The sequence below is a fragment of the Dermacentor variabilis genome, chromosome 4, assembly GCF_050947875.1.
Source record: "Dermacentor variabilis isolate Ectoservices chromosome 4, ASM5094787v1, whole genome shotgun sequence".
Lineage (NCBI taxonomy): Eukaryota > Metazoa > Arthropoda > Arachnida > Ixodida > Ixodidae > Dermacentor > Dermacentor variabilis.
Window position 1 is genome coordinate 162,034,286 of NC_134571.1, and position 25,037 is coordinate 162,059,322.

General features: G+C 44.6%; 1 protein-coding gene across 1 annotated transcript; it reads right to left on the reverse strand.

The window, feature by feature from the left end:
- Positions 1-4,217: 4,217 nt before the first annotated feature.
- On the reverse strand, positions 4,218-23,256 carry LOC142578029 (uncharacterized). The gene is made up of 2 exons (XM_075687453.1): positions 23,088-23,256; positions 4,218-4,524 (listed from the first exon to the last, which is right to left on the reverse strand). Exons 1-2 carry the CDS (start codon positions 23,250-23,252, stop codon positions 4,360-4,362), a joined length of 330 nt encoding a protein of 109 aa, XP_075543568.1. The 5' UTR covers positions 23,253-23,256; the 3' UTR covers positions 4,218-4,359.
- Between the last annotated feature and the right edge of the window lie 1,781 nt (positions 23,257-25,037).

Consider the following 25,037-nt stretch of genomic DNA (forward strand, 5'->3'; position numbering starts at 1 on the left):
TGTTTCCTATATATACATGTACCACTTCGAAAAAACAAGCCAAACGTTGGAATTCAGCGCTGTGGCCGCGTCATTCCTTTCAGCCCTCGGTTCTTTTGTTCTTTTTTGCGTGATAAAGAAACCTCAGTAAAGAAACAAAAGCGTTGCCAAGTTTTCCTGTAAGGTTACATTATGGAGGCAAAGTCCTCTCTTTGAGCGGAGGCACAGCATCACGCTAACGAGAGAATTTCATAAAGCTTTCAGCAATTGGCTGGCTCGAAAATACCAGGGTCCTCCAAGAAAAGTATTTGAGGACCCTGAAAATGCGTATAATAGAGGATTTAAGCCAGGTCGAATTCGAAAAGACAAAGAAAATGTGCATTCATGTTTTTCACGTAATATCACAAAAACTGAGGAAACCTTCGGGTTATTATTGTACGTTACTTTTACCTTCGTTTCTCGCATTATGTAAGAGTCATAAACAGTCGGCCCTACCATCCCAGGGTTGGAGCCAGCGTGCTCGCTGTGATTATAGATATCTTCTGTTAACGATTGCTTAATTTTAGAACTTTAGAACTACTATTGAAGAATACATTTGTTAGTCTGCATTTTTGAATGTTTTATTATTGTTATAACCTGTCATCTGTAAATGCTCTGTATTTCATTCCACTCCCTTCTGTAACGCCTTCGGGCCTTGAAGGTACAATAATTAAATAACTAAATAAATGAATAAATGGATAAATACCTAAATAAATAAGTAAATGCATAAATAAATAAATAAATAAGTAAATAAATGAACCGCCGAGAAACTACGCTCCCACTTGGCCAATTATTGTGCCTTGACACCACGATTCATAGACCTGGAATCCAAAGCCAAAACTGGTTTGTAGAAAAGCTTTTATAACATAATTTTTCTACTCCTCGAAAACTTGGTAGTATCTTGTGTGTGGAAGTCCAGGACCTTAATGTACACACAAAATGAACAGTTTAAAAAAATGCTATGTGAGTACTAAGATTTTCAAAGCAATAAAGCTACTGGGAAAGGGACGGCGTGGATATAAGTTACTTCTTTTAAAACACGTTAACAACATTCTTCAACATTTTCTGTAGCTTATAGCACAAATAGGCTAATATAGCTGGATAACTTGAAGCGGTGCTAGTTACGATGGAAATGAAATGCATAATTAAACATTTGACAAAATTTTACTGATCAACCTTTCAATCGATTACTTTAGTATACATATTGCAATACACCAACTGAAGTCAGTGAATTCGCGAGGTGCGTCTACTTGGAATTAATCTTAAATCTAGCGCCAGTTGTCAAAGTTGAGGTAAAAAAGTCACTGTTGTTCCACTTATCTTTTTTTTTTACAGAAGTGCCTTTTTTATGCAATAAAAATAAAAATTACGTGAAGACCAATGCATTTCGTTGCAAACCCAGGGTAGATAAGTGCACTGGTCGTTGTAACGCAGTTATTTTTGTCTATTATACTGACCGATTTTCTTTTTTCTTTCCTTTTCAAGGTGGTGTAATTGAGGGCGCGGCTTATAGGCGGGAGAAAACGTATGTTCGTTCCGTTCGAACACTTCGGAAACTTGTACTACAGTAGTGAAATGCAAGCTGAAGCGAATAAAGAGAAGCGTAACATTCGATTGAATATTCCAAAATATTTATTATTAACATAAGCTTACAGATAACATACACCACATCTTTTTTTCGTGTTCAACGAACTAGCGCCTATATTCTGGCCAGAATGATTTGTTAATGATATTTTCGATTTTGTCCCAGTTCACCTGCCTACACATTGTAATTACCTTTTTAATGGCAGAAAAAAAAGCTACCTAATCATTGTCCTTGCTAGCGGCTCCCTTCGGTATATGGGATACACTATGAATGTAGGGCTAACACGATACCTCGCTCGTGGGTAATGCTTTTTAATTTCTGGCTGTGTAGCTTGGTTATTTGCGGTTAAGGCTCTTCCCATAATTTTGTGTTGTTTGACACGACAGCGCGATGAGAAAAACAAGTAAAAAAGAAAGAGTAAACACGAAATGAATGATTGTCATGAAAAAAGTTACACGAATAGCTCCTTATCGTTAAAGCCTGGTTGCAAAAAAGCTTTGTAAGATTGAAAGTCTACTAGCTTTCCGAAAACTCCAGACAATAAGCGGCTGAAGAAATATCGCGAGTTATAGAGAAGGAAAAAGAAGTGCTGCTGAAGTACTTGCACGCCGTGGACTCATGTAAGAAAAGGGCCCTTTCAAGGAAAACGTCACTACAGTTGTAGCGTAGAAAGAAAGAAAGCTACATGACTAGATTGCCAAAAACACTACATGATAGGCTACAGGCAAAAATCGTGTGTTGTCATGGTGGCTTCCGCCATAAAACTGCATAGAAATATCGAATTACTCATTGTACTTGTACAATGCTTGAAAAAATTTTGCCTTTGTTTCACTTTGGATAATTCGCGATACATTGTTTAGCGGACGAAGAGCAGTAACCAGACTTATGTCTCATTGGGCTGTAAAGAAATATTGGGTCATCTTGATTACCCGAAAATGCCGAATAGTTCCTTCTAGAATACGAATAAAAACAGTTGGGGCTCAATATCTCATTAGCGCTGGAAACTACGAATAGTCGCCCTACCCTAACTTGTGTTTAAGCGTGTGGTATACCCACAGGCCGGATAACTCAGTCGTGAGTCGACTCACTCGCACTTACTCTGAATTACTCAGACTTGTTGCAACCCATGAGTCTGAATCTGAGCAAGTCTAGCTGAGTGGAATTTCGATGAGTGTCAGTGACCCAGGCTGAGCAGAATGTTGGTGAGTCTGAGTCCGGATGAGCCCGGATGAGCATTATTCTGGTGTCTAAGTTAGAATAAGCAAGGCTGACTAAAATTTTAGTGAGTCTGAGTCCAAGTGACGCAGGCTAAGTAGAATTTTGGTGAGTATAATTCCTAATGAGCCTTGCTGACTAGAACATTGGTGAGCCCGAATCCTCGAGGTCCAAAAGCAAAAAAATATATTTCTCGAGTAAGTCCGAGTGGAGTTCAGCTTATTCTGCCGACCAACGCATGTGCTCTGTATCCCGTGTATGTATTTACATTTAAGTACCCAAAGCCCGACGAGTCCTTGCAATGCGAAGGGTGGGGGATGGGTCGGAGTGATGAGGAGGCGGCGCACGAACAAGGAGATTGTGGAAGTCTGTGACAAATAAGCACTATGGCGTGCTACAATCTTATAACTAAGTTACATCCAAATGTAACTAATGCAACAAAACCTGCATGAAAAAGTTTACATGTAATGAACGTTTAGTAATAAAATCACAGGGCTCGTGAATAAATAAAAACGCACACTACAGGGACATCATAAGGCAATCCGATATATTTGAGAATACTATGGAAATACAACAATCCAGAGCAATAACATTTCAGGAAAGCACTGCCTTAAACATGCAATCTGTACGCTCTGCGCTATGATAGGGTATTAAATGAGTTCCCAATGACGAGAGGACTTCGCATCGCTGCAAGCCCAATGGGTGCGTGGGTAAGAACCTGTCGAGTCTGCCATAATACACCAAGAAATCGAGAAAGATAAGCAAGCGAAACGTGCTGTGAAATTGTAAATTGTGCGCCGTGACAGAAGTTTCAAACGATACGCTGCGAGCATTTTATCTTGAGCGCGCAAGACGCGTGTTTCAACACCGCTGTCATTTATTACTAATATCCCTTCAGTCGAGCAGACAGAATCGAAAGAAAAAATTGGAGGACGCTTAAGCTTCGCCTTCAAGAGTGGAACGCGACAGCGTTCCCGTCGACCCGCCAAGGGGTATTGGGCTACGGCGCAGCGACTACGCGCCCCGCATCGGACGCGGTGAGCGTCGAGCAACGCAGCGTTCGGCGCGACAACGAAATGTGCGCCTCAGCAAGCGACGCACGCCTGAGCCTTAGAAACAGCTCGTTTCTAAGGTAACACCGCGTTCACTAGAGGCGCTTTTGTACCGCTTTGAAGCATCGAACTCGTGGCTCAGTGGTAACGTCTCCGTCTCACACTCCGGAGACCCTGGTTCGATTCCCACCCAGCCCATCTTGGAAGTTGCTTTTTATTTATGAAGTGCCTGCCGTGATTTATCGCTCACGGCCAACGCCGCCGACGCCGACGCCGACACCGACGCCGACGCCGACGACACCGGCTTTTCTGCGACACGAGCTCCTTAACGCTATCGCGTTAAAATAACGAAAGGGCTGATGCCCCTGGCGTCGGGCCACAGCCGACGCGTCACGCGGTGTCCGTGGACGACGACGGCTCGACGCTCGATTCCGCGTCGACGTCCAGGGTGAGCGCGTCGGGCCCAGCCGTCTGCTGCGTCGCGTTCGTTTAGTGCACCGCTGGGGGCGCTGGCGGCGCCGGTGTCTCCGAGTGGCGCAAGGGGGCAGTCTGCGCCACCGATTTCTTGCCCTGGCCGAAAAAGTAGAAGCTTACCGCCGCGGACAGTAGGGTCACGACCAGTGCCACGGCGAGGATAATGCCCAGGCGGAATCCCTGCCGGAAAAAAAGAAAAAGCGGAGTCCTCAAGACCGGCATATCGGCAGCAATGATGGGTCTTGACGGCGTTTATGCAGCGTTTTGACACGTTCTTCACGTGTATCAAGCGCGTACCGCGTGGGGTTTCTCTGTCGTTCAAGACACCAGACGCTTACGGCATAACTTCAGTTTCCTATAAATAATTCGTTGATGGTGCTTTGGCTTCTGCAGTTGCATCTGCAATTATTCAGCTGTACCAGGAATGAACCGGAGTACACGGATTTGTGCACCTTTGGTGCTTGTGTCTTCGGAAGTTCTTGTGGCGTTATTTATTACGGTTTGTATAGGTTCGACAAATTACATATTTTTAAACGCAAGAAGGCAACATGTTTCAGTGCCTGCGCATGATCATTGTGCACTGTTGAGTGTATAGCTCGATTATTTGTCTAAAACAGTGAATTTGCAAAGCGACAAAACCATCGGAAGCCCTAAAAATGAAGGCAATACCAATCATTCCCAGGTTTACTGTATTGCCTTACTAGCAGCTTCTGTAGACACTGTTTTCAGAGTCATCTAGTAATAGCAAAAAAAACTCTACGGGCAATGGGACTGCAACAGGACTATACTGGAATGCTTGGACAGTGCACAAAATTTTTGCGCCCATCTCGCCTTTTCATGGGCTGAAGTGATTTCATCTACGACTGCTTTTCTATCAGAGATGATTGAAATGAGGCAGTCGACGGACGGTTAAAAGAAAGAACACGTGGCCTCATCTTCATGCCCTATACTTCACGGATGCGGTAATAGGACACTGTACCTCTGTTATGCATGTTTGAAAGTGCAAGGAAATACGACAGGTGGAAAGAACAAGCGAGCATGAACTAAAATCTAGAAAAGATACTTTCGAAAAGTGCAGCTCCAGTACAAGAAACTTGAGGCCACACCATCTATACCACACAAGTAATCATGTCCGCTGGCAAAACTTAAACTCTAGGAAAATAATATGTTGTTTGATGCAGTTAGAGGCGTAGAATTTATTTCAGATGCGATAATGATGGTGCGTTTGTTTCGTGTCAATGCAGTGACAGTCGGCAGCAGCCTACGCGAAATTCAGGGTTATTAGGTACGTTTTTTCTGCATTGGGTGTAAATATTTATTGTTTTGGTATCCTTCTTGAAGTGGTCACAAAGTGGCACATACTGCAGCTGTAAAAAAAATGTTAAAATAAATAAGGTGTTAAGTTGCGCTAGTCGGTCGAGTTGAAAATACGGCAAAAGACTACGAAAATCGACAACATGACTCAAGCGCGAACTACATCTGATGGTTTTGTTCACTTCGGCCAGGCTAACCTATTTTCCACGAGAAGAAAATCTTTATGATGAATTGCACAGACCCAGTTCTACTGATGGCATACAAAGCAGTCATCAACGCCTCGTTCTTAGCTAGCTACCCAACTCACAAGAAAGATCCGTGGTCCAAATGTCGGGAGCACTGCGTTAAAGGGTGGCATAACCTGAACGGCGTTAGGAAACCTCGACTGCTTCTGTAGCTAACCGTCTCTATGCTTTGCTAAGTATAGGCGGAGTCGCCGAGGCGATACGGACGGCCGTCCGCGCTACCGATGTCATGTTCAGGCCCAAGACGTAGAAAAGATTTCACACAACAAAAAAACATAAGGTTAACACTATGAGACAAGCAGAAACGTTAACAGCAGCTTTGATGAAGGCCAGAGTCTCCCATGAATAGAAGAATGTGGTATTGACAGAGGTCCTATATGGCGGAAGGACTTCAGAGAGGCCTGAAGACGTCTGCCCATATCACTAATATTGACGCTGTGTAAAGTCCTGTTATAGATCACCGCTGCCTGATTATCTCGTCATTTATCGTGCTGTCTTTGGAGTTGATCGATGATAAATTGGAGATTAGAACAAGGGTGATGTCTCGGACAAAGGGGCACTGAAAATAATGTTTATAGAAGTTCATATATGTCCCTATTTTATAAATTAGACACCATGATGTGGTATCTGTTTTGAGACCGCTCTTCTGCGCGGTCTCCGTACATCTGATAGGCTCTATCTCCTAGGAGAAACCACCAACAGACCACAAAGAAGCAAGGTGGACGGGCTGGGTGTTCTAGAAGGTTTGAAGGTTTTATTGAAAAAAATTGAATAGAGGAAAGTATATGGTAAATATCAGTACAGAAGGAGATCCCAGAGCTTAAACTGACAAGGGGACCTCCTGTGCTAATTACAAAAAAATTATCAAATACAGACAAGCAGTGGCGTTGCAGATCAGTGAAACAGTATTAGAAAATATAAATTAAATAACGAGAATAGATAACTTCATTTGAACAGCATTATACAGAGAACTATAAATAAAACGAATTAAGTACTAGATGGTTACACATAATGTAAAGTGTAAAAAACAAAGCCCGGTTCATTGTCAATAAAGGGTATATATACTAACAGGCTCTTGACCATAAGTGAATTTTCAATGCTATATGAAATGAGTGTTCTGAATGGATGCACTTTATGTCCATGGCCAATGAATTCCAAAACATTATTCCCGGAAAGAGCGCTGTCTGCTTGCCGTCATTTGTGCGTACTTTAGGTAATAAATATTATTTTGCTCCGATAATCTTGTATTATTACGGTTGAGTAGTTGGGGGGGGGGAGAAATATTATTAATGACATTACCTTGATTTCGGATGCGATAAACTAAAAGACCAAGTTTTAGCTGTAACGAGTAAGTGAGGGGAATGATTTTTAGATTTTGGTAAAGTGGGAGGGCAGCTGCGAGTTAAGGACTAAATGTAATCAGGCGTACTGTTGGTTTTGTAAGTGATGATGGCATGACATATGTGTTTCATACATGTTTCCCCATGAAGTGAGGCAATATATCAGGTGACTATGTATGAATGCGTAATACAGTGACCGTAAGATGTGCTGCTGAAAGATGTCGAGATTTGATTAATACACGAAAGCCAAAACCAACTTTTTAACAAGGAATCTGGTATGTTTGTTAAATTTCAAATGCGACTTAAGAACGACGCCAAGAAATGTGGTGGCGTCACATGGATAAATTATGCGGTTATCTAGATTAAGACTCGGAACTAAAGAGGTTTGCTTAAGATGAGTATGGCAAATTATGAAGCATGTCGCTGTGGCGTTTATTTGCAGCGCATTGTCAAGACACCAATACGCGATTTTTGTGAGGTCTTTCTTTAGTCGCATTGTTAAATTAAGGTATTTATCTCCAGCAAATATAGTTGTATCATCAGCATAATGTATGCTTTCTGAATTGTTAAGGCAATTAGGGAAGTCTATAATATACAAAAGAAAAAGAAGAGGGCCTAAAATGGATCCTTGCAGACCACCTTCATTAGTAGTTATTTGCTGCGATATGGCAACAGCGAATTGGACAACCTGGGTACGGTCATGTAAATAACTCTGTAAAAGGGTTAGAGCAGGTCCAGTGATACCCAGTGACTGCAACTTAGAAAAAAGTATAGTGTGGTTAATTGTATCAAATGCCTTAGTGAAATCAATAAGTAACGCTGCGGCCCAGCACACGTTGTCAATGAAGTTTTTAATGCTGTCGGCGAATTCTATTAGAGCAAGTTCCGTGGAAAAATTACGTGGAAACCGAATTGATGCGCTGCCAAAAGGTTGACTTTTTCAAGGTACTTCATGGAGGCGGTCAGCAAAAAGTTTCTTGATTAGTTTACTGAAAAAGGGTAGGACCGTTATCGGGCAATAGTTACCTAATACGCTTGGATCTCCTTTTTTAAAAAACAGACACAACTTTTCTTTGTTTTAGTACGGAGGGAAAAATATTTCTGGCAGACATAATATTTATAAGGGTAGCAAGAACACGCGATAGCTCATGGGCGACTAGTTTAATTTTAGATGGGTGAATGAGGCCTAACCCTGGGCCAGTGCATTTTAGACCACATAAAACACGAAAAACCTCCTCCGGTGATGTAGGTCGTAAATAAAATGATTGGGAGCAGCGAGCATAGCGCGAAATATGAGTCGGTTGGTTTGAAGTCACCGTTGAAAAAAAACTTGTTGAATGCCTTAGCTATATCAGGAGGGTTATTGAGACGCTGGCCAGCATCATTATGTTCATTTGCTACAGGTCGTTGCTTAGGCATGTTCACTTCAAAAAGCTTTCCGACGCAGTGAGCCATGATGCCATGATCAAAGCCATCAAAGAATATTCCGGCACTATAGGCCAACCAAGTAGTGCTGACCGGTATTTTAGAAGTTGTAAAACTCTGCCACAGATCTGTACCACGCAAAAGCAACGCACTTAGCATGTATGAGGATTCGGAAACATAAGTTATCGTAATTTGATAATTAAATTGTCAAGAAATACTACACCCGGAGTCATGATTCACGAGAGGAATGTTTGCTGACGTCATACAGCAATTACGCTATGTGCGGTGTTTCTCATACAAAAATATGCGAGCGTTTCGCGGGTTTACTTTGGTGGCGCTCGCATGCGGCAGCCACAGGGATCACATGATCAGAGCCAGACACTGTATCGTGACATCACGACTCGTCCATTTCCTCGTTATTGAAACTGAAGCTGTGCCTACTCACAAAAACAACTTAGGGTAGAATTTTTCGTAAGAAGAAGATTCAGCCAATCCTGATGCGGGGCATAAGATTAAGGTAGGCAGTTGGCCAATGGCAAACAGCACTTACGAAAAAACGCTTTGTGAATTCGGCGCGCGGCTCGTAGAAAAAAGCACTAAAGTTAAGGCACTCTGGCGCTTGGCTGCGTCATTTCTAGGGTTAAATGCTTGCCTAATCAAGGGCAAAAATAGCATCAAAGTATTCACGTGCTTGCTCTTTTTAATGCGCTCACTTCTTCGGTGAGAACTCCAAGATTGGTTAGAAAGGTTTACTAGAATGGTCTCGTGAGCCCTACACAGTCGCCGAAGAGGTCATCTGCCAAAAAACTTGCGAAGGATAGAAGGGCTCTGCGAGGTGTGGGATTGTGCCCTGGAGGCGAGGTCCACTTTCAAAGAAAAACAACGTGGATTGAAGCCAGTGTGAAACACCGTGAACGCAGAGCTTCTCAAATGCGTCCCGTCACACGTTTCCTAGGAATTATACCCATAGCCCCGTGGAGAAACGAACTGGGCACTACGAGGTTTCGTGGTGCATTTTCTCAGCAGTGACGTGCAATCGCATCCCAGTGTGAAGGTATTAGTAGAGAAAGTAAGTGCATAATGTGGTTGCTGAATTTCTGCGCCCACACAGGATAGAAGCAAAGTAATAGACAAGCGCGGTCTGGCAAGTGCGAGTCTCTTGTGTATGAACATACGCATGCAGCATGCTTCTGGAACTACCACCTCCTATCAACAAAAGTAAGAAATTCCAGCCACAAGCACTTTTTTCGGTGTGACCAACCTTAAAACCATTGGCACACACCAGTGTTTGTACAGTATGGTGTCAATACAGTAATAAAGAACATATATGTCGCTATATATTGATTAGGCCAGTATTCGAAGCATAGCCGTTGGCTAGAAACTTTATGGAGATCATTGCGCCGTGAAATGCATTAATGTTCCATTAGAGTTTCTGCCACTCTATTTTTTTTTACCTTGCGGAAAGATTATTGCGAAGAGAACGAAGACGGTGAGATCGGTAGGAACGACGAATCTAGTATCGCTAACTAGGCTGACTTGCTATACGTTTGATGTGCTGCCATAAATACATGTCAAGCGTAAAGTTAAAAGGCGAAGAAAAATGCTAAAATTAGAGCCAGAAGTGTTCACTTAAGCTAAGCTCCATAAACTGAGGAAATACTTTTATAAAGACCAATATAAAAACAACCAAGGATAATTACATTGCCGAAAGACACTAAGAAACCCTCAGGAAAGGAGCTTAGAAAAAAAAACTATTTTCTAAACATACCTTCAGAAAACAAATGTCATATTAGCTGGTTCTATCGTCACTGGGACCCACAAAGACCATTTTGTGAACATTAGGGGCGCTATAACGTAGAGCTATTCCAAACTTTTCTATTGCAACTCTGCAATCAGCCTACCGCGATTGGTCAAAAAGGTTTTTGAACCACTCCCACTTTACCTGCCTGTCAGTCAACGTCACGAAAACCGCGATAGCTCCCCATCTGATATGACGGGCACACAATGATTATGCATTATTTGACCAAGCAAAAAAAAATATAGTTATTTCTGATTCGACGCCTTTTTGCCATAAGCCATCAGCTATTGGTCAAAAGTTTTCGGGCTGCAGCCACTTCACCTGCCTCTCACGCGACGTCACAGAACAGAAGAAACTTACCACGTCAAAGTGACGCGTACGCGTTGAAGATGCATTAATATGTGGAACAAAACTGAATTTTCTACTGAATAGCCGCAGGCTGCGCCGTCTCGAAAGGAATAAAAGATGGATGCCGCCGATCGCTCCGGCACTGGCTACTCGCTCCAGCCGGAGAACATGGGTGTATTTGCGTGTAATAAAGCTTTTTGCGTGGCCTTGTAACGTTTTCCAGAAATTTTGGCACGTTTACGACCTCGTTCTGCCAAGTCTTCTTTGCTGAGGATCCGTTTTAGCGTCATTTTTAAGCTTCCGTTGCATGCCGCCGCGATTGTGGACGAGCCACCGCAAGATAAGTAAAAGAAAACGGACCAATCGCAGGCGCCGGCACCACCCTCTTCATCTGGTTATCGATATTCAGTGCAGTGGCTCGACCCCATCGAATCCTTCTCCACTTGAGCATGCTCCTCGTCTCTTGTGAGCCAATTAGATAAGACAAGCCGCTCACTGCAGGCAATGTTATTCGTTTTTCAAACAAACAAAAGTGACCTCTTATGAACAAGGGGAGCATTTGATTGGTCTGTTCAGACAACTCTCCGGGTGACTACCCGATGCTTGCGTCGGCGGTTACGCAAATTTGACGTCAGGAGATTGGAATAAAAACATATTGCAATAGTTTTACGTTATACAGCCCTAGGTTAGTAACGTCGTAAGGTTACAGAAACATTTTTTTCTTTTCTTTACGGGCGACTCTATGCTGTTGTACTGCAGTAGTAAGCCGCAGCAATGATAGGTGTGGAGTTCTTTGCTCGAATCGAACTAGTGACATGAAAAAAAACTTGTTAGCGAGAAATCGGAGCGTGGTTTTACATGAAAGGCCTGATTTTTATAGTTCGTAACTGCTAAGCGCAGTAAGTTAACCTCAAAGAGCTCGAACGGCGTTAGCAATCAAGGAAGATTAGAGGAACTTGTTCTCGTGCATTTGTTGCCATAGACAAAATATAAAACACTAATTGCGTAAACATATACTAAATGTGCGTACAAAGGGCCCCAGCGAAACAAAAACCAGCGTCGACTGGCAGGTGAGCTTAGCAAATAAATTATTGATTTGCTAACTATCCACAGCCTAATTCTCGCTCCAGCGTACCAAGAACACCAGAATTATTGCTGCGTTTTCTTTACCGCGATTTCATCAGTATTTAGAGCCATCAAAATGAGCGTAACACAAACTAAACGCTGGGCATCAGTACGTTTAAGATACCCGGCCCATCTGGCACAGCTGCTCACAGTGGCTGGCCGTGCAAAATGCACGCGATGACTGCGACCAACGTTACCAGTACCACTGCGAATAATGTTATCTGAGACCTAAATCGTTTGATCGATAAAGCGAAGTTTTTATTTGTGAACGTCGGCGAGTTTTCGTGACCGTGGGTTCTGCATGGCTGTCATCTATCCGAGCAGGCCAACCAATCACAGCGGAGGGGGCGCGCGACATCACAGCCGCTGTGTTCATTGCGCAACCACCACATGACGCTCGCCTCCACGCATCCGTGGCAGCGGTATTGCATTAGCGTCTCTAGAATTCCCGAATAAAGCCTTCCATGTCACTTTGCGCAGGCATTCAATAAACACAAACTTGTGCTTCGATTTTTTATGCACTCATACAAAGCTTCACTGTATATGTATAGATTACAACTGGTTGTACGTGCTGCATTCTCTTTCTTGATTCTAAGATTGGGTTTGGCGTCCAGAAACAACACCAGCTTTACGAGAGACGCTCTAGAGGGGTCGTTAGGAGGGTGGCTCGATATGCCGATGCGTTTAGTTATCACACTTGTTTAGTCTTTCGAATGCTCTGTTGTTATCTGTTTGTTTTAGGTCAGATTAACCTTGTGCTATTATAACTATGTTCATATTTCTCTCATATGGTTGCTAAATTGAATCTAGACTGTCTTGTTTAGGAAATGTATTGCCATTCCATGTCCGTAAGCTTGCTCAATGTTGAGCGATGTACAGGTGACCACGCCTACGTCAGGTTGAATATTCTCTCTGTTTTCAGCCATGCCGCCGAAAACCTTTAACGCGTCAATAACAATGCTGAATGACTAAAATAATGAGCACGATAATGCTTTTGCTAAAATTTTGACATCCATTGACAGCTCACTTCATGAGCGTTTATCTCTTGCGCGAAGTAAACATAAAAATACACACATTATTGAGGCAGCCGCCTCGTTTTCAGCACCTCAACTCCACTCACTGAGCCATCGCGATAGATTTGTGGGAATTTTTAATGACTGCGGTACACAATTTGTAAATACCGCGGCCACCTCTGTGACACTGTTTTTCTGTCGATAATACTGGAATATTTTCATATTTTAAGTTCTGCACTGAGAGCAGTGCCAGCATCACAGTGGCAGATGAACGCTGTTTATTGAGAATGCGACACATTTTAAACATAATTACTTTCATCAGTGCTTATGATGTTGATGAACTATCTTGCTGTACACAATTGTGTACACAGTGTCTGAAAAGGTTAATTGCTCTTAATATCTCTTCAGTACTCATTACGTATAGTCATAATCATGAAGTAGTACACAGTCACAAAGCATTCTCATATACAGCGTGACTTTGTATAAGTTTTACGGAATTTTTAAAATTCCATTGTGCCAGATAGCATATTTCTAAGGTTTAGCTGGATTATTCGAAGATGAGGACATTACTAGTACGACAAACCGAAATAGATATTCAACTACTTAACAAAAATTGTATAGTTAACTTCTACGATAATTTCTTTACGGCAAATATTGCAATTTATGAATTGTAGCCAGGGTGCTTGCAAGACGCATCCCTTTGAAATGAATTTTCCGGATGACTGCAGTTTCGACATATTATTTACAAAACTGTGGGACGAAATACACGGGTGTTCCATTTACCTATGTGCTTCTTTGCATTAAAGCGCGTTCTGGCAAAAAAAATATGGAGAACGCTTAAGCTTCGCCTTCAATAGTGGAACGCGATAGCGTTATCGAAACCCGTTCGCATCGCCCACTCATTCGTTCGGCATGCTCTTGAGTCACACAAAGGCATCGTTTTCATCTGCAACACTTCTAAGTCCACAGCACAACTTACGAGGCGCCCCGCATCGGACTTTGCATCCACCAGTCACGCGGTGAGCGCCGAGCAACGCAGCGTTCGGCGCGGCAACGAAAAGTGTGCCTGACCAAGCGGAACGAACCAAAGAACTCGGTGTCTCGGAGGGAGAAACTATCTACGCGAGCCAAACGTCGTGATCGGCACGGAGAGCCGGGCCACGACGCGCAATGAAGGCGGATGCGATCATGGGGCTGACGCCTCGATGGGATCGTCGTCTATCTGGCTTGGGAGCACCACGCAGACGCACGAATCCTCGCCAGCAGCACGGCACACATCGCAGGGGACGCGTTCCCACCAGACGCGTTGTGGCGAAGCGACCACGTCTGAGGCGTCCAGCATCGGACGCTGCACCTAGGAATCGAGCTGTGAGCGGAAAGAGGAGCCGCGTCGCCTAAACACGAGGGTTCGAGTTTCGAGAAGGGGAGAGAGCGAGAAAACTTATTAAACGCAAGGCTATTGGGGCATCCTCGCACCGGTCCCCGCACGGCCGCAATGCGCTCAAACGAGACGAAGGGGAGAAGCGGGCGAGTGGCGCGCCACCCGTCGGGGCAACGCCGTACATCGTGAGGAGGCGGTCTTCTGTGTTTACCGCAAGATGGCTCTTCGTGTGTGTCAAGCGCAGAAGGAATGTAGCGGAAACGTACTTCGCTACTCGTTTAACTGCGACTTCTGTAATTTAAATGCTCATAATTACCTATATACACCGCAGTAAAACTTTCTACGGCTCGTTTCTAAGGCAACACCGCATTCACTAGAGGCGCTTTTGTCCCGCTTGAACCTTCGAACTCACAGCTGAGTGGTAGCATCTCCGTCTCACACTCCGGAGACCCTGGTTCGATTCCCACCCAGCCCATCTTGCAAGTTGCTTTTATTTATGAATTGCCTTCCACGGTTTCTCGCTCACGCCCAACGCAGCCGACGCCAACGACACCGGCTTTTCTGCGACAAGAGCTCCTTAACGCTGTCGCGTTAAAAAGTACTTGCACCAATAGTGCATTTTTACGGCGAGTTTGATGGCGCATATCTCCAAACTGGTCCCATTCTAGAAATTCATTCGAAGTGGATAGGTCTGACAACTCACCGGCTGCAAATCGTGAATTGCAATATGTGTTTTAAGTAATGAAATAGGAAGTGAATTAGTACTTTAAAAATATAATTTGGAAATGTATTTCGATTTTTCCGTGCAAGTAATGCCCACGCCTCTGAACAATCCAGGTCAAGGACTTAAGAGGAAGCTTTAGCAACTCCGACGCGGCCTGTTCAAATACATGTAAAGCGCAAGAACGTTTTTCTAAGATAACCCCTGATTGAATTGTGTTGGATTTGAGAGATAAAATTAAATTCTAGTGACTGTTGGAAGCGGAATTTGGATTTAGGGCCAGAATTCTTTTAAAGAGATTTTCAAAACTTTGAATGTCTGAAAAAAATAGAAGCACAAAGTTTACAAATTAATAGCTCTGCATCAAGAACAGGTATCACGCTTCTGTAAACGGCATCCATTAGGCCATTCAAAGAGGACAAATTCTATATGTCAATCAATAGCTTCCGTGAATTCGTTACGTTGTGTACAAGTGCTCTGCAAAAGCAGTATTTTCATATTAGTAATTTATTTTTACATTCATATGCAGCATATCAACTTTGTCCGCTTAAGATTTACTATTAGATGCAGTTCAGAGAATTGTGATACCATTTATGATCGCTGAGTTACAGGGTTGTAAACTTCATAATTTCGTTTTCCGATAATTTTCGATTTTCGCCAATCTTCAATAAAAAATTGACAACCTAATTCAAAATTCGAAACCAGCAGTCACTAGATTTCAGGTTTTTCTTTTAAACGCAACAAACCTCGTCAAATTTGGAGCAGTGGTTGCCTAGGAAAACGAATTCTCCTTTTGCACGGATTTATATGGAAACACCCGAGCTAAAGCTTCCTCTTAAAATATGTTATTTGCAACGGGTGGTTCACTAAAAATTCCAAACAACATAGAAATGGTCACCCCGTATATATCCATAGGACCGTATGTATACTTACGGAGCGCATCTTCTCATGCGTTACAGAGAGAAGGACGGACGGACGGCAAGATTTACGCGGAAAGTAACCATAGAATGCGTAGGCATTAAGACTGCGGCTTGCATGTGCTTTGCTTCGTTTATCGGCGAAGCGCACTCACCAGAAACGTTAGGCTTGTTTGGGACGAAGGGAGTTGCGGCACATGCAAGCGCTGTCGTATTCTGTGACCGCGGCAAGCTAAAAAATGTGGTACGCTATTCTCTCGCATACGCGTAATCTCGGCTATCGTAATTGTTGCCGAAATGAACAGCCGCTTCCCGCACGCGGCAGCAGCTTCGTTTTCAGTAGGGGCCTTCTGGCCGCTACAACCTTTCGAAGCGACCAGGGTTGCTATGCAGGAAGAGCCGAGTGTGGCAACGTTTGGGATCCGGGCGACCCCTGGCGACGTCCTCAAGTGAAGGTGCTCATGGTATCAAGACACAGAATCCAGCCCTTGTGACACCTCCAGTTTGATTGGCCTATGTAGATTCCCTCGTGAGTTGTCTCTTGGACTTTGCCTCATAGGCGGCCGAAAGAAACGGAGCCACGTGATCAAACCGCTGGTGGCTTCTTTTATTTGTTTATAGTTCCGCCGAGTTGACTATCTGTTCAAGTAAACTTTGTACATTTTTATCTTTTAACCCATTTGAAAGAAAAGTCGCGATTTCGACGAAAGGCGAAGCGCCGATAGCGATAGAAAATTAGTAGAGAGCTATACGGAAGTATGAATAGTATGCTTATCCGCCGTATAAATTTGTAAACATTCGCTTGCTAACTAAATCAACAAGCATGGTGTCACGTGCACACAAGCAAAGGTAAACACGTCTCACTCGAAGACTGCGCGCACTCGCTGTCAGCAGGCTGGAGTGATAAAGCGCGGCGGTAGCAGCAACGAGAGAATTGGCAATCCTGTTGCCCCTCGCTTCAAACCGAACTAAGCGGCGAACACAGAGTGCACACGGAGCGATCAGCCATCGATGCACCTAGACTCTGTATTCATCGCTGATAACTTTAAAAATGGGGTCCGGGCGGCCGCGACATACACAGCCGCCACCGGAGTAGAGCGCCTGCTCGTTCCCTCCCCTCCTCCTGTCGCTTCTAGTGCGACGAAAGAAGGCGTGCTCCCCGCGTTGACGTTATTGCCCTCGGACATTATAAGAACATCACGGCGAAGAGGTCGGCCGAAATGCGCCTGCAGTGTCCATATAATTGCTATCCAAATAAAAGCAAACAGCTGGCGTGAGAGTGCGCCATTTCTGCACGATTCGCATTCGACGGTGCATAAACTGACAAAGACCGAAACAGGAGACGCGCCTATGACGCACCCGTGAAAGGCGTGGCAAGCGGCTTGCGTCTCGTGCGCATTGCCGGGAAGTCATGGTATTGCAATATTGCTATGACAGACGGATTTAGGATAGCGTTTCTCACATTACGTGTGTTAAACGAAAGCGCCCCTGCGGGACGTTACGGTACGCGTCCTTTCCTGACTTTTAGTGTAAGGTACGGGAACGCAAGCTAATGGAACAGCTCAGAAACAGGGCTCTGTCTGGTGCCTCTTTCTATGCGTATCCAAGCCAATGAAATACATTAGCAACCACCCTGTTGCTATGCGGACCGGTCTCGTTAGATATATACGGATTCCAGGATCGCCGGATGCGCATGCGCTATGCGCTCGCTACTAAAGTTTCCGGTGAGTTTAGAGGAAGCTAAAACTCATATCAATAGTTACCGGCGATCAACCAGAGCGAGAGCGTAGCCATTACGAGAATTCACGCTGAAGCGGGAGCCATGGATGCTTCCCCCCCCCCCCCCCATGTGCCACAACGCTATTTCTTTACGTGCGTAAACATTAGAGAGTCTTAGTATAGGGGCCCCTATATTTTGTGGCCCCAAAGAGCTTTGTGGGTGTTAGAGTTGGGGCACGCAAGAGTGAAGAGTTTTAGAAGAGGCTATCAGAAAGAATTACATAAAATATACCATTTTATTATGGGAATAGTAATTTTGACTTGCGTGTATTCGCGTTTAATTACAATTTACAGGTTATTCTGTAAGCAGCAAACAATTAGTAGAGCTTAGTTTTCAGTAAACAACCTTACGTGCCTTCACCAGCCGAGCTTAGCCGTGTTAGGCCTACGAGCCATAAAATCCACAATCGAATTCGGAATCAGCGGCGCTTAATGAATCAATCTTCATAACACACGTTAGTTGAAAGAAAGTGATAACCGCAGTCACTTCTCCTAGCTTGCGACTTCACGCGTTACCCCGAATCTAACCCAATTTAGTACTAGGTTAGAGCCGTCGTTTCGATAGGTGGCGCCACGTTTGCTGACGCAAAGCTTTCGGAGCGGCTATTTTTGCTCTCGCTAAATCGGTGAAATAGCGTTCCCAACGCAAAACCCAAACGCAGTTGTCGTCTCGCACTTGCGCAGTGGCTTCGACGCTATTTCTTTGAGGCCACAACACGTTTGCGGCCCCTATTCTAAAACTCTCTATTAGAAACATTTAAAATTGAATTATGGGGTTTGACGTGCCAAAAGCATGACCTGATTATGAAGCACGCCGTAGTGGAGGAATCCGGAAAATTTTCGAACAGGTGGGGTTCTTTAACATGCACCTAAATCTAAGTACCACGGGTGTTTTCCCATTTCACCCCCATCGAAACGTGGCCTCCGCGGCAGGGGTTCAATGTCGCGACCTCGTGCTTACCAGCCCAACACCACAGCCACTAAGCAACCAAGGCGGGTCATTACAAACGTTAAACTCGTCAAAACATGTAGGCTTTCACAGCGCATGTAAATCATAAAAACCAAGTAACGTTCGCAGCCTGCGCAGTGAGGACAATGCTGTTCCTTATACATGCAGCGCCGTGCCCTCCAGTGCAGTGCGCGCGAACAGCTGGATTTGCACTGCGTGCGGGGCGCGACACCTTGCGGCGGTTGCGGGGTCTGAGGTCTGATAAGCATGCAGATCCGCGCACGTTGCTTTAAACGAGAAATGAAGTTGGCAAGCGCTTTAGTTCTGCAGCCTGTGCACTTTACCCGAGGGCAGGGTCTTACTACGCCCGGTCGCAACAGAGCCACGCGCGTGAGTTGTAGCGCGTGCTATTCGTCACGGCACTTGGTATGATAAAAAAATGCATCTCTTCACCACCCCAGATAATGTAATCGACCAATGAAATGACAAGGTCACGCGTATGCCGTCCAAAATAAAAGTATAAAATAAAACCTTTTGGCAGAATTCTATATATTTCGCCATGGCTATGCGTCTCACAGCGGAAGAGCCACGTGCAATTGCTATTATCGGGCGCACAATGTCTCAAAGAGCGATATGTGCAGTTACGCGGTGCCCTACGCGCACAGTTAGCAGGGTAGTTCAGACCACCTGTAATGAACGACGAATTAGTGGCGCTTCCCGTGCCCGCCGTCAGCCGGCGACACCAGAAGATGAGGAGTGTTTAACCGTTGCAGCAGCTGTACCGATCCCTTCCTCGGCGCCCAGGAAATTAGGGAAGATGTTGGACTCGAAAATATCAGTCTGACGACAATCAAGGGAAGGCTTCGCGAAGCCGGAATCTATGCTGGAGGAAAGACATCGCGACAAGCGTCTTCAATTTGCGTCTGCAGTGGAGTCTTCGTGCCCGGACAACTTGCACGCGGTTTTGTTCACGGGTGAGGCCTCTGCACACGCTGGGAGCAGCAGAGAAGGGTGCGGCGTCCGCGCAACTGCCGCTATGTCACATATTCCTACCGTTGTCGTTGAATGTGAACAATGTGTGGGTGCTCCATACTCCTTTCATGAACAACCCTGCCTGTAAATGAAAACGTCTTCGGTGTAAGCTCTCATCCTTGTAAGCAGTTATGACGTGTAATAAAGATTGTACTTCAACATCGCAACTAACACTTGCTTTTCTTACCGCATGGTCTCGGAAGTTGCCTTACTCGGCGAAGTTTTGATTATCCTCAACCACTTCCCTTTGTTTCTTTTTCAACATTGTCCATGCATGATTCACCAAAGTTTCGCCCTGTCAAATATGTGTACGTAATAGCTACGAGTTTAATGCATGTGTCTGTGGCACATCTCGTGCAGCCACGATGAGCGGGGCAGGCGGGATGAGCGGCGGGGTCTGGGGTACTCGTTCAAGCGGGCGCACCCCTGTCCACGTGTGGGGCGCGGTCAGCCACGTAGGTTTGGGACCATTACATTGATTTCTAGCTAGACGGACCTTTGCAACTCACAGGGACCTTTTGAAAAAAGTGCTCATTCCGCACGTCCTTGATGGCTCCTTCGCGGATGGACTCTACTGGCTTCATCAGGACAACGCACCAATCCACTCATCAAAGGCAGTGCAGCAGATGCTGGACAACTTAGGTGCGACAAGGCTGAACTGGCGTGGGACAAGTCCTCATTTAAATGCCTAGGAAATGTATAGGGAATAATGAAATTAAACCTAGCCTGAAAGGCAGGGCAGCCACAGCTACCGCTGACCAGCTTTGGTATCTCCCTATTTAGTCCTAAGCTGGAATATGTTTGCATAGTTTGGGATCCATACACAAAAACTAATATCAATAGTCTTGAGAGAATTCAGAGAGAAGCGGTCAGAGTTATATTTAACAAATTTTCCAGATGAAGATTCCCCCACAGAACTTATATAAATTAACAACCTTCAACCACTCGAACTTAGAAGGAAAAAAAAGACTTGAATTCCTTAAAGTACTTCACACTAACAATTTACCCCTTGACCCATCTTAACACTTATCGCAGCTGTCGACCATAACTACGCGTCGCCGCAGACATGATGCATTAATCCCTTACTTTGCAAGAACAAACACATAGAAGTTTTATTTCTTTCCTCGAACTGTAACCGAATGGAATTGTATAAATTGAATCCACTTCCTATTCTTGTTTTTGATTGTTGTGTTTGTTTTGTCAATCTGATTTTCTTTGCATGTACCATATGTTGCCCTCCCTGCTTGGACACATGTCCGCAGTATTCAATAAATAAAAAAATAAAAATAAAGAGGAGCGGTACCCCATCTCCGATAGCTGCCAGACCTCGTGAATGAGCTCTACGACACAGTTCCCACGAGGGTCGTAAGTGTGAAATGGAATCTTTGCGGACGAATGTTCTGTTAGAATATAGACGATATTGCGCGCTCCTGAATTTCGCATAAATAAAAGTAGTTTTTTTGCAGTGATTTCGTGCTTACTCTAAACAGTATAAGTCGTCGTGGCCCCCTGCTGATCGAAACACGCGGTCACCGTTGGCTTTACATAGGTAGTTTTACATAGTTTTACATAGGTATTGACCTTAGTGCTGTTTGCTACAAAACGCCACAACGGGGCCACAGAAAGATGGATATTTCAAGTCGTCCTCATTGGCCGAAATAGGAAAACCTCCGGAAGGAGCGAACGTTTCAACAAGAGGGCTTTTCAAAGTCCGGCAACGACGCAAACAAGTCTCCCTGTTGAACCGTTCACTGTAAGCTGAAGCTTTCTCTTGTTCGGCAATTGCTGGTCACGCTGTGTTTTCTTAATGAGATAGAGCCAAAATACAAAAGAACGTAGTAGCAGTAGCCGCCTAAGGTAGGCAAAACACGGTGTAAGCAAATTACCGTCTGAAATTTCTTTCTCACACAACTGTTCGCAGTATCATTTTTCCATGTAACCGCGTATCTCGGAACAGCCAGACCGCACGCGTCGTTTGTTGTGCAATTGCTGGGCCTGTGTTATCAGCCGAAACGCGTCATTGTTTGCCATTGCGATGCCATAAGTACCCTGAGGCTGAACGCCTGTTCGGTTAAACAAGGGCACTTTTCAGCATTCACACTCTTGCAAAGCAGATCTGGATGTCTAGTAGGTCATGCATGCTCCTCAGCACACTACCTCAGACACCGCAACCGCCGCAAGGTGTCGCCCAGTGAAGCAAAGCCGGCTGCTCACGTCCTCTACACTGGAGTGGATGGCGCTGTACGTAATGCGTCTAGGTTCCGTTGCAAACGGTATTATAAAACTGTTTATTGCATCGACAACCATACGCGGTTTTGGTGCGTAACCTTGCGCAGTATTCTGTGTTTGAAACAAGGAAGCGGCGAGCGCGGTGTGTCGCTCCGTGTTGACAAACGTGGCTTTATCTGGGCACTTTATTGAGCGTTGCTTTGACACGCTGTCTTTGTTCACTGGCTGCCGTCGAACAAACTCATGGCAGCGTGAAGCCCCGGGAATTCTGTATAGCACCCCATGGCTGGCATTCATGAAAAAAAAAAAACTCTTACGCCGAGCTTGCCCGCTAGACCAAAGGCCAGGCAATCTCGATGGTGAACATATCATTAGCCACGGCAGTCGGCGGATAGGAAACAGTACTTATTAATAAAATATTCGACTGGCCTTTTTTGTGCGTTCTATAGGGCTCTAGCGGTGATATTTAAGTTATGGTGGTAGAAATAGAGCGCTGGAAACACATTACGTTACTTCACTCAGATCGTCTCTAAGAGCACCCAGAGGCGCTCTCCCCTTCGAACGCAACCACTGTCCGAAGGAATTACGGTCACAGGTCTCCTCCGATTGCTCAGGGAGTGGCTAAAAGTTCAGCTCCGCCATGTTCTCTTTGTCTCTAACTTGAAGATGCCTGCGTATCACTATACTCGCGGAGAACATTCTGTGGAAATGAAGGGAAAGCTACAGCGGCAAAGCGCGCACAAGTGAGAGCGCTTCTGAGAAGAGTCCTGTGTTTTCATCCACGTTAGTTTAAGCTGGGGAAGAGAAAATGTAAGCACCTTATTAGCAACAGTTAAATAAGATAAAACACACCACTGAATGTAAAAGTTTACTTATTTCGCGGCTTTACCCTTCCCCGTCTGGGCAAACGCGAAACTGTCGCACGTGAAGGTGCGTCGATTCAGCGTCTGTTCCAAGCAACCAAAAGCACTGTCGAACGGTGGCAGACAACTTGGCGCGGTAACACATGTGCAGAAGCCCCGCCCTCGCAGTTTCCCCTTCACTGGCGCAGAAGGTTGTCCGTGAGTATACTAACAGATTAGGAACGCGGCATAAACCAGTCGAAAGTACCATAAGAGAACGCTAACCTTAGCCGAGGCCCTGTGGGGCTTCATGACCTCCTCGACCTCGTCCTCGTCGTCCTCGTAGTCCTCCGCTGGAGGCACGTACGCCGGGACCACGGGCGGCGCCCCTGCGGGTACCGTGGCCAAGTGCGGTGATTCATGCGGCGGTGGCCGTGGCGGCGGGGCCATGACGGACCTACCTATCAGTGGCTACTGCGGATGCCATGGCTCTTGTTTTGAAGACGCGGGCGTCGAAATTCAAGGCAACAGTCACAAGTGGCAACACAAAAGCACTCCCTGCGCTGGCAGTCTCCTGGATGATAATGATGATGATGATCCCTTCAACAATGACTACTGTCGCGTCAAGCGCGTGGTGGTGTTACCGTACAAAAAATTCTAATGATGGTATGAGTAAAACCTTTCACAAAGTAAAATAATATACTGCGTGGTCTAGTAGTGAGTTTTACATAGTCAAAAATAAATAATAAGTAATTCTAAAGTGGTATTAAGACATAATGTTAAGAGAAACGTATAGGTTAAGGTAACTCAGACTTTCGACCCAAGCGTTTTTATTTACTCCAACGGCACTTTTTTGAGGTTTCATCAAGTCAACCAGGTTTTGTAGATATACCCTTTCGACATCAGAATCAAAGCTGTCATCAACGGAACTGTGCCACTTACAATTCCCTTGGAGCAAGAAATTTTGCGAAACAAGACAGACAGATGTGATATTAACAAGACTAACCACTGCATTACACATGCTCCGATCTGATTTGCCAAATTCCCCTGTGTGTCATTTCATGCAACATACAGGAAACAATTGGTCATTACTTATTGACTGCCGCCATTGGTCCTGCCTGAGAAAAAAAGACATTCCAAATTACAATGTGGCAGCTCGGCCTGCCATTGAACTTTCCGGTGCTTCTGTCTATCGGAGCTTCTGTACTTGGACACTCACGCAGTAATGTATGCATCACCACAGAGAAATTCATTGTTGAAGCAAACCGATTTCATTGTTAATTGTATTATTCATTTCATGCTTCCCTTGTTGCCTCATTTACACACACACACACACACACACACACACACACACACACACACACACACACACACACACACACACACACACACACACACACATATATATATATATATATATATATATATATATATATATATATATATATATATATATATATATATATATTAACATGTTGTTTCTTTCGTGTGTTCTCTTATCCTGACTGTTCACTGAATCGTCTTGGATTTTACTAGCTTTAATTATCAAAATTATGGATTTCTGGAATTAAGGGACCAAGCCAAGGACGCAGAAGCGGCTAACCTGGCTCGTCTTTTTCGCGCAGGTTAGTAGAAAATCGAGTAGTCATGACTTTAAGAGCGATTCCTTGGGGCTGGTTGTGGTCCCTTGCCCAGGGGTGTTGTGTGAATGCGTCGCGAGCTTTTTGACTCTTTGTGCTTTATTGTTCTTCTTTTAAATGGAGGTATTGTAATAAACCCTGGCCCTACGGTTCCTGAGCAACTGGCAGCGATTCTAGATAATCAAAGGGCATCTTCAAATGAACTTATGTCTATCCGGGAAAGCTTATTAGTTTCACGTTGTTGAAACTAATAAAAGGCTGCCTTCAATTGAGCAGAAATCGCTGTCATTGCCAGACACCGTACTTAGGGTAGAAGAGTGTGAACGTCTTGTTTCACACTTAACTGGCCAAAATGATTTCCTCCTAAAAGAAACTGATGACCTTGAAAGCAGACACTGACGCAATAACTTGATTATATATGGAGTCGAGGAGGAGACAGAGGATTCGCTCAGGGATGCTGTTTTGGCAGAAATATTTTAAAGGAAATTGGGAATGAAAGTGAGCAGCCTTGAGCACGTACACCGCTTGGGCAGAAAGCGAACAAATGGAATGCGCCCAGTGATAATGCGCTTTTTTGATTTCAACGAAAAAATGC

Coding starts and splice junctions, on each gene's coding strand:
- LOC142578029 (XM_075687453.1), bottom strand. CDS start 23,252: ATGGCCCCGCCGCCACGGCCACCGCCGCATGAATCACCGCACTTGGCC. Junction 4,525..23,087: donor CCCACAGGGCCTCGGCTAAG/GTTAGCGTTCTC, acceptor TTTTTCCGGCAG/GGATTCCGCCTGGGCATTAT.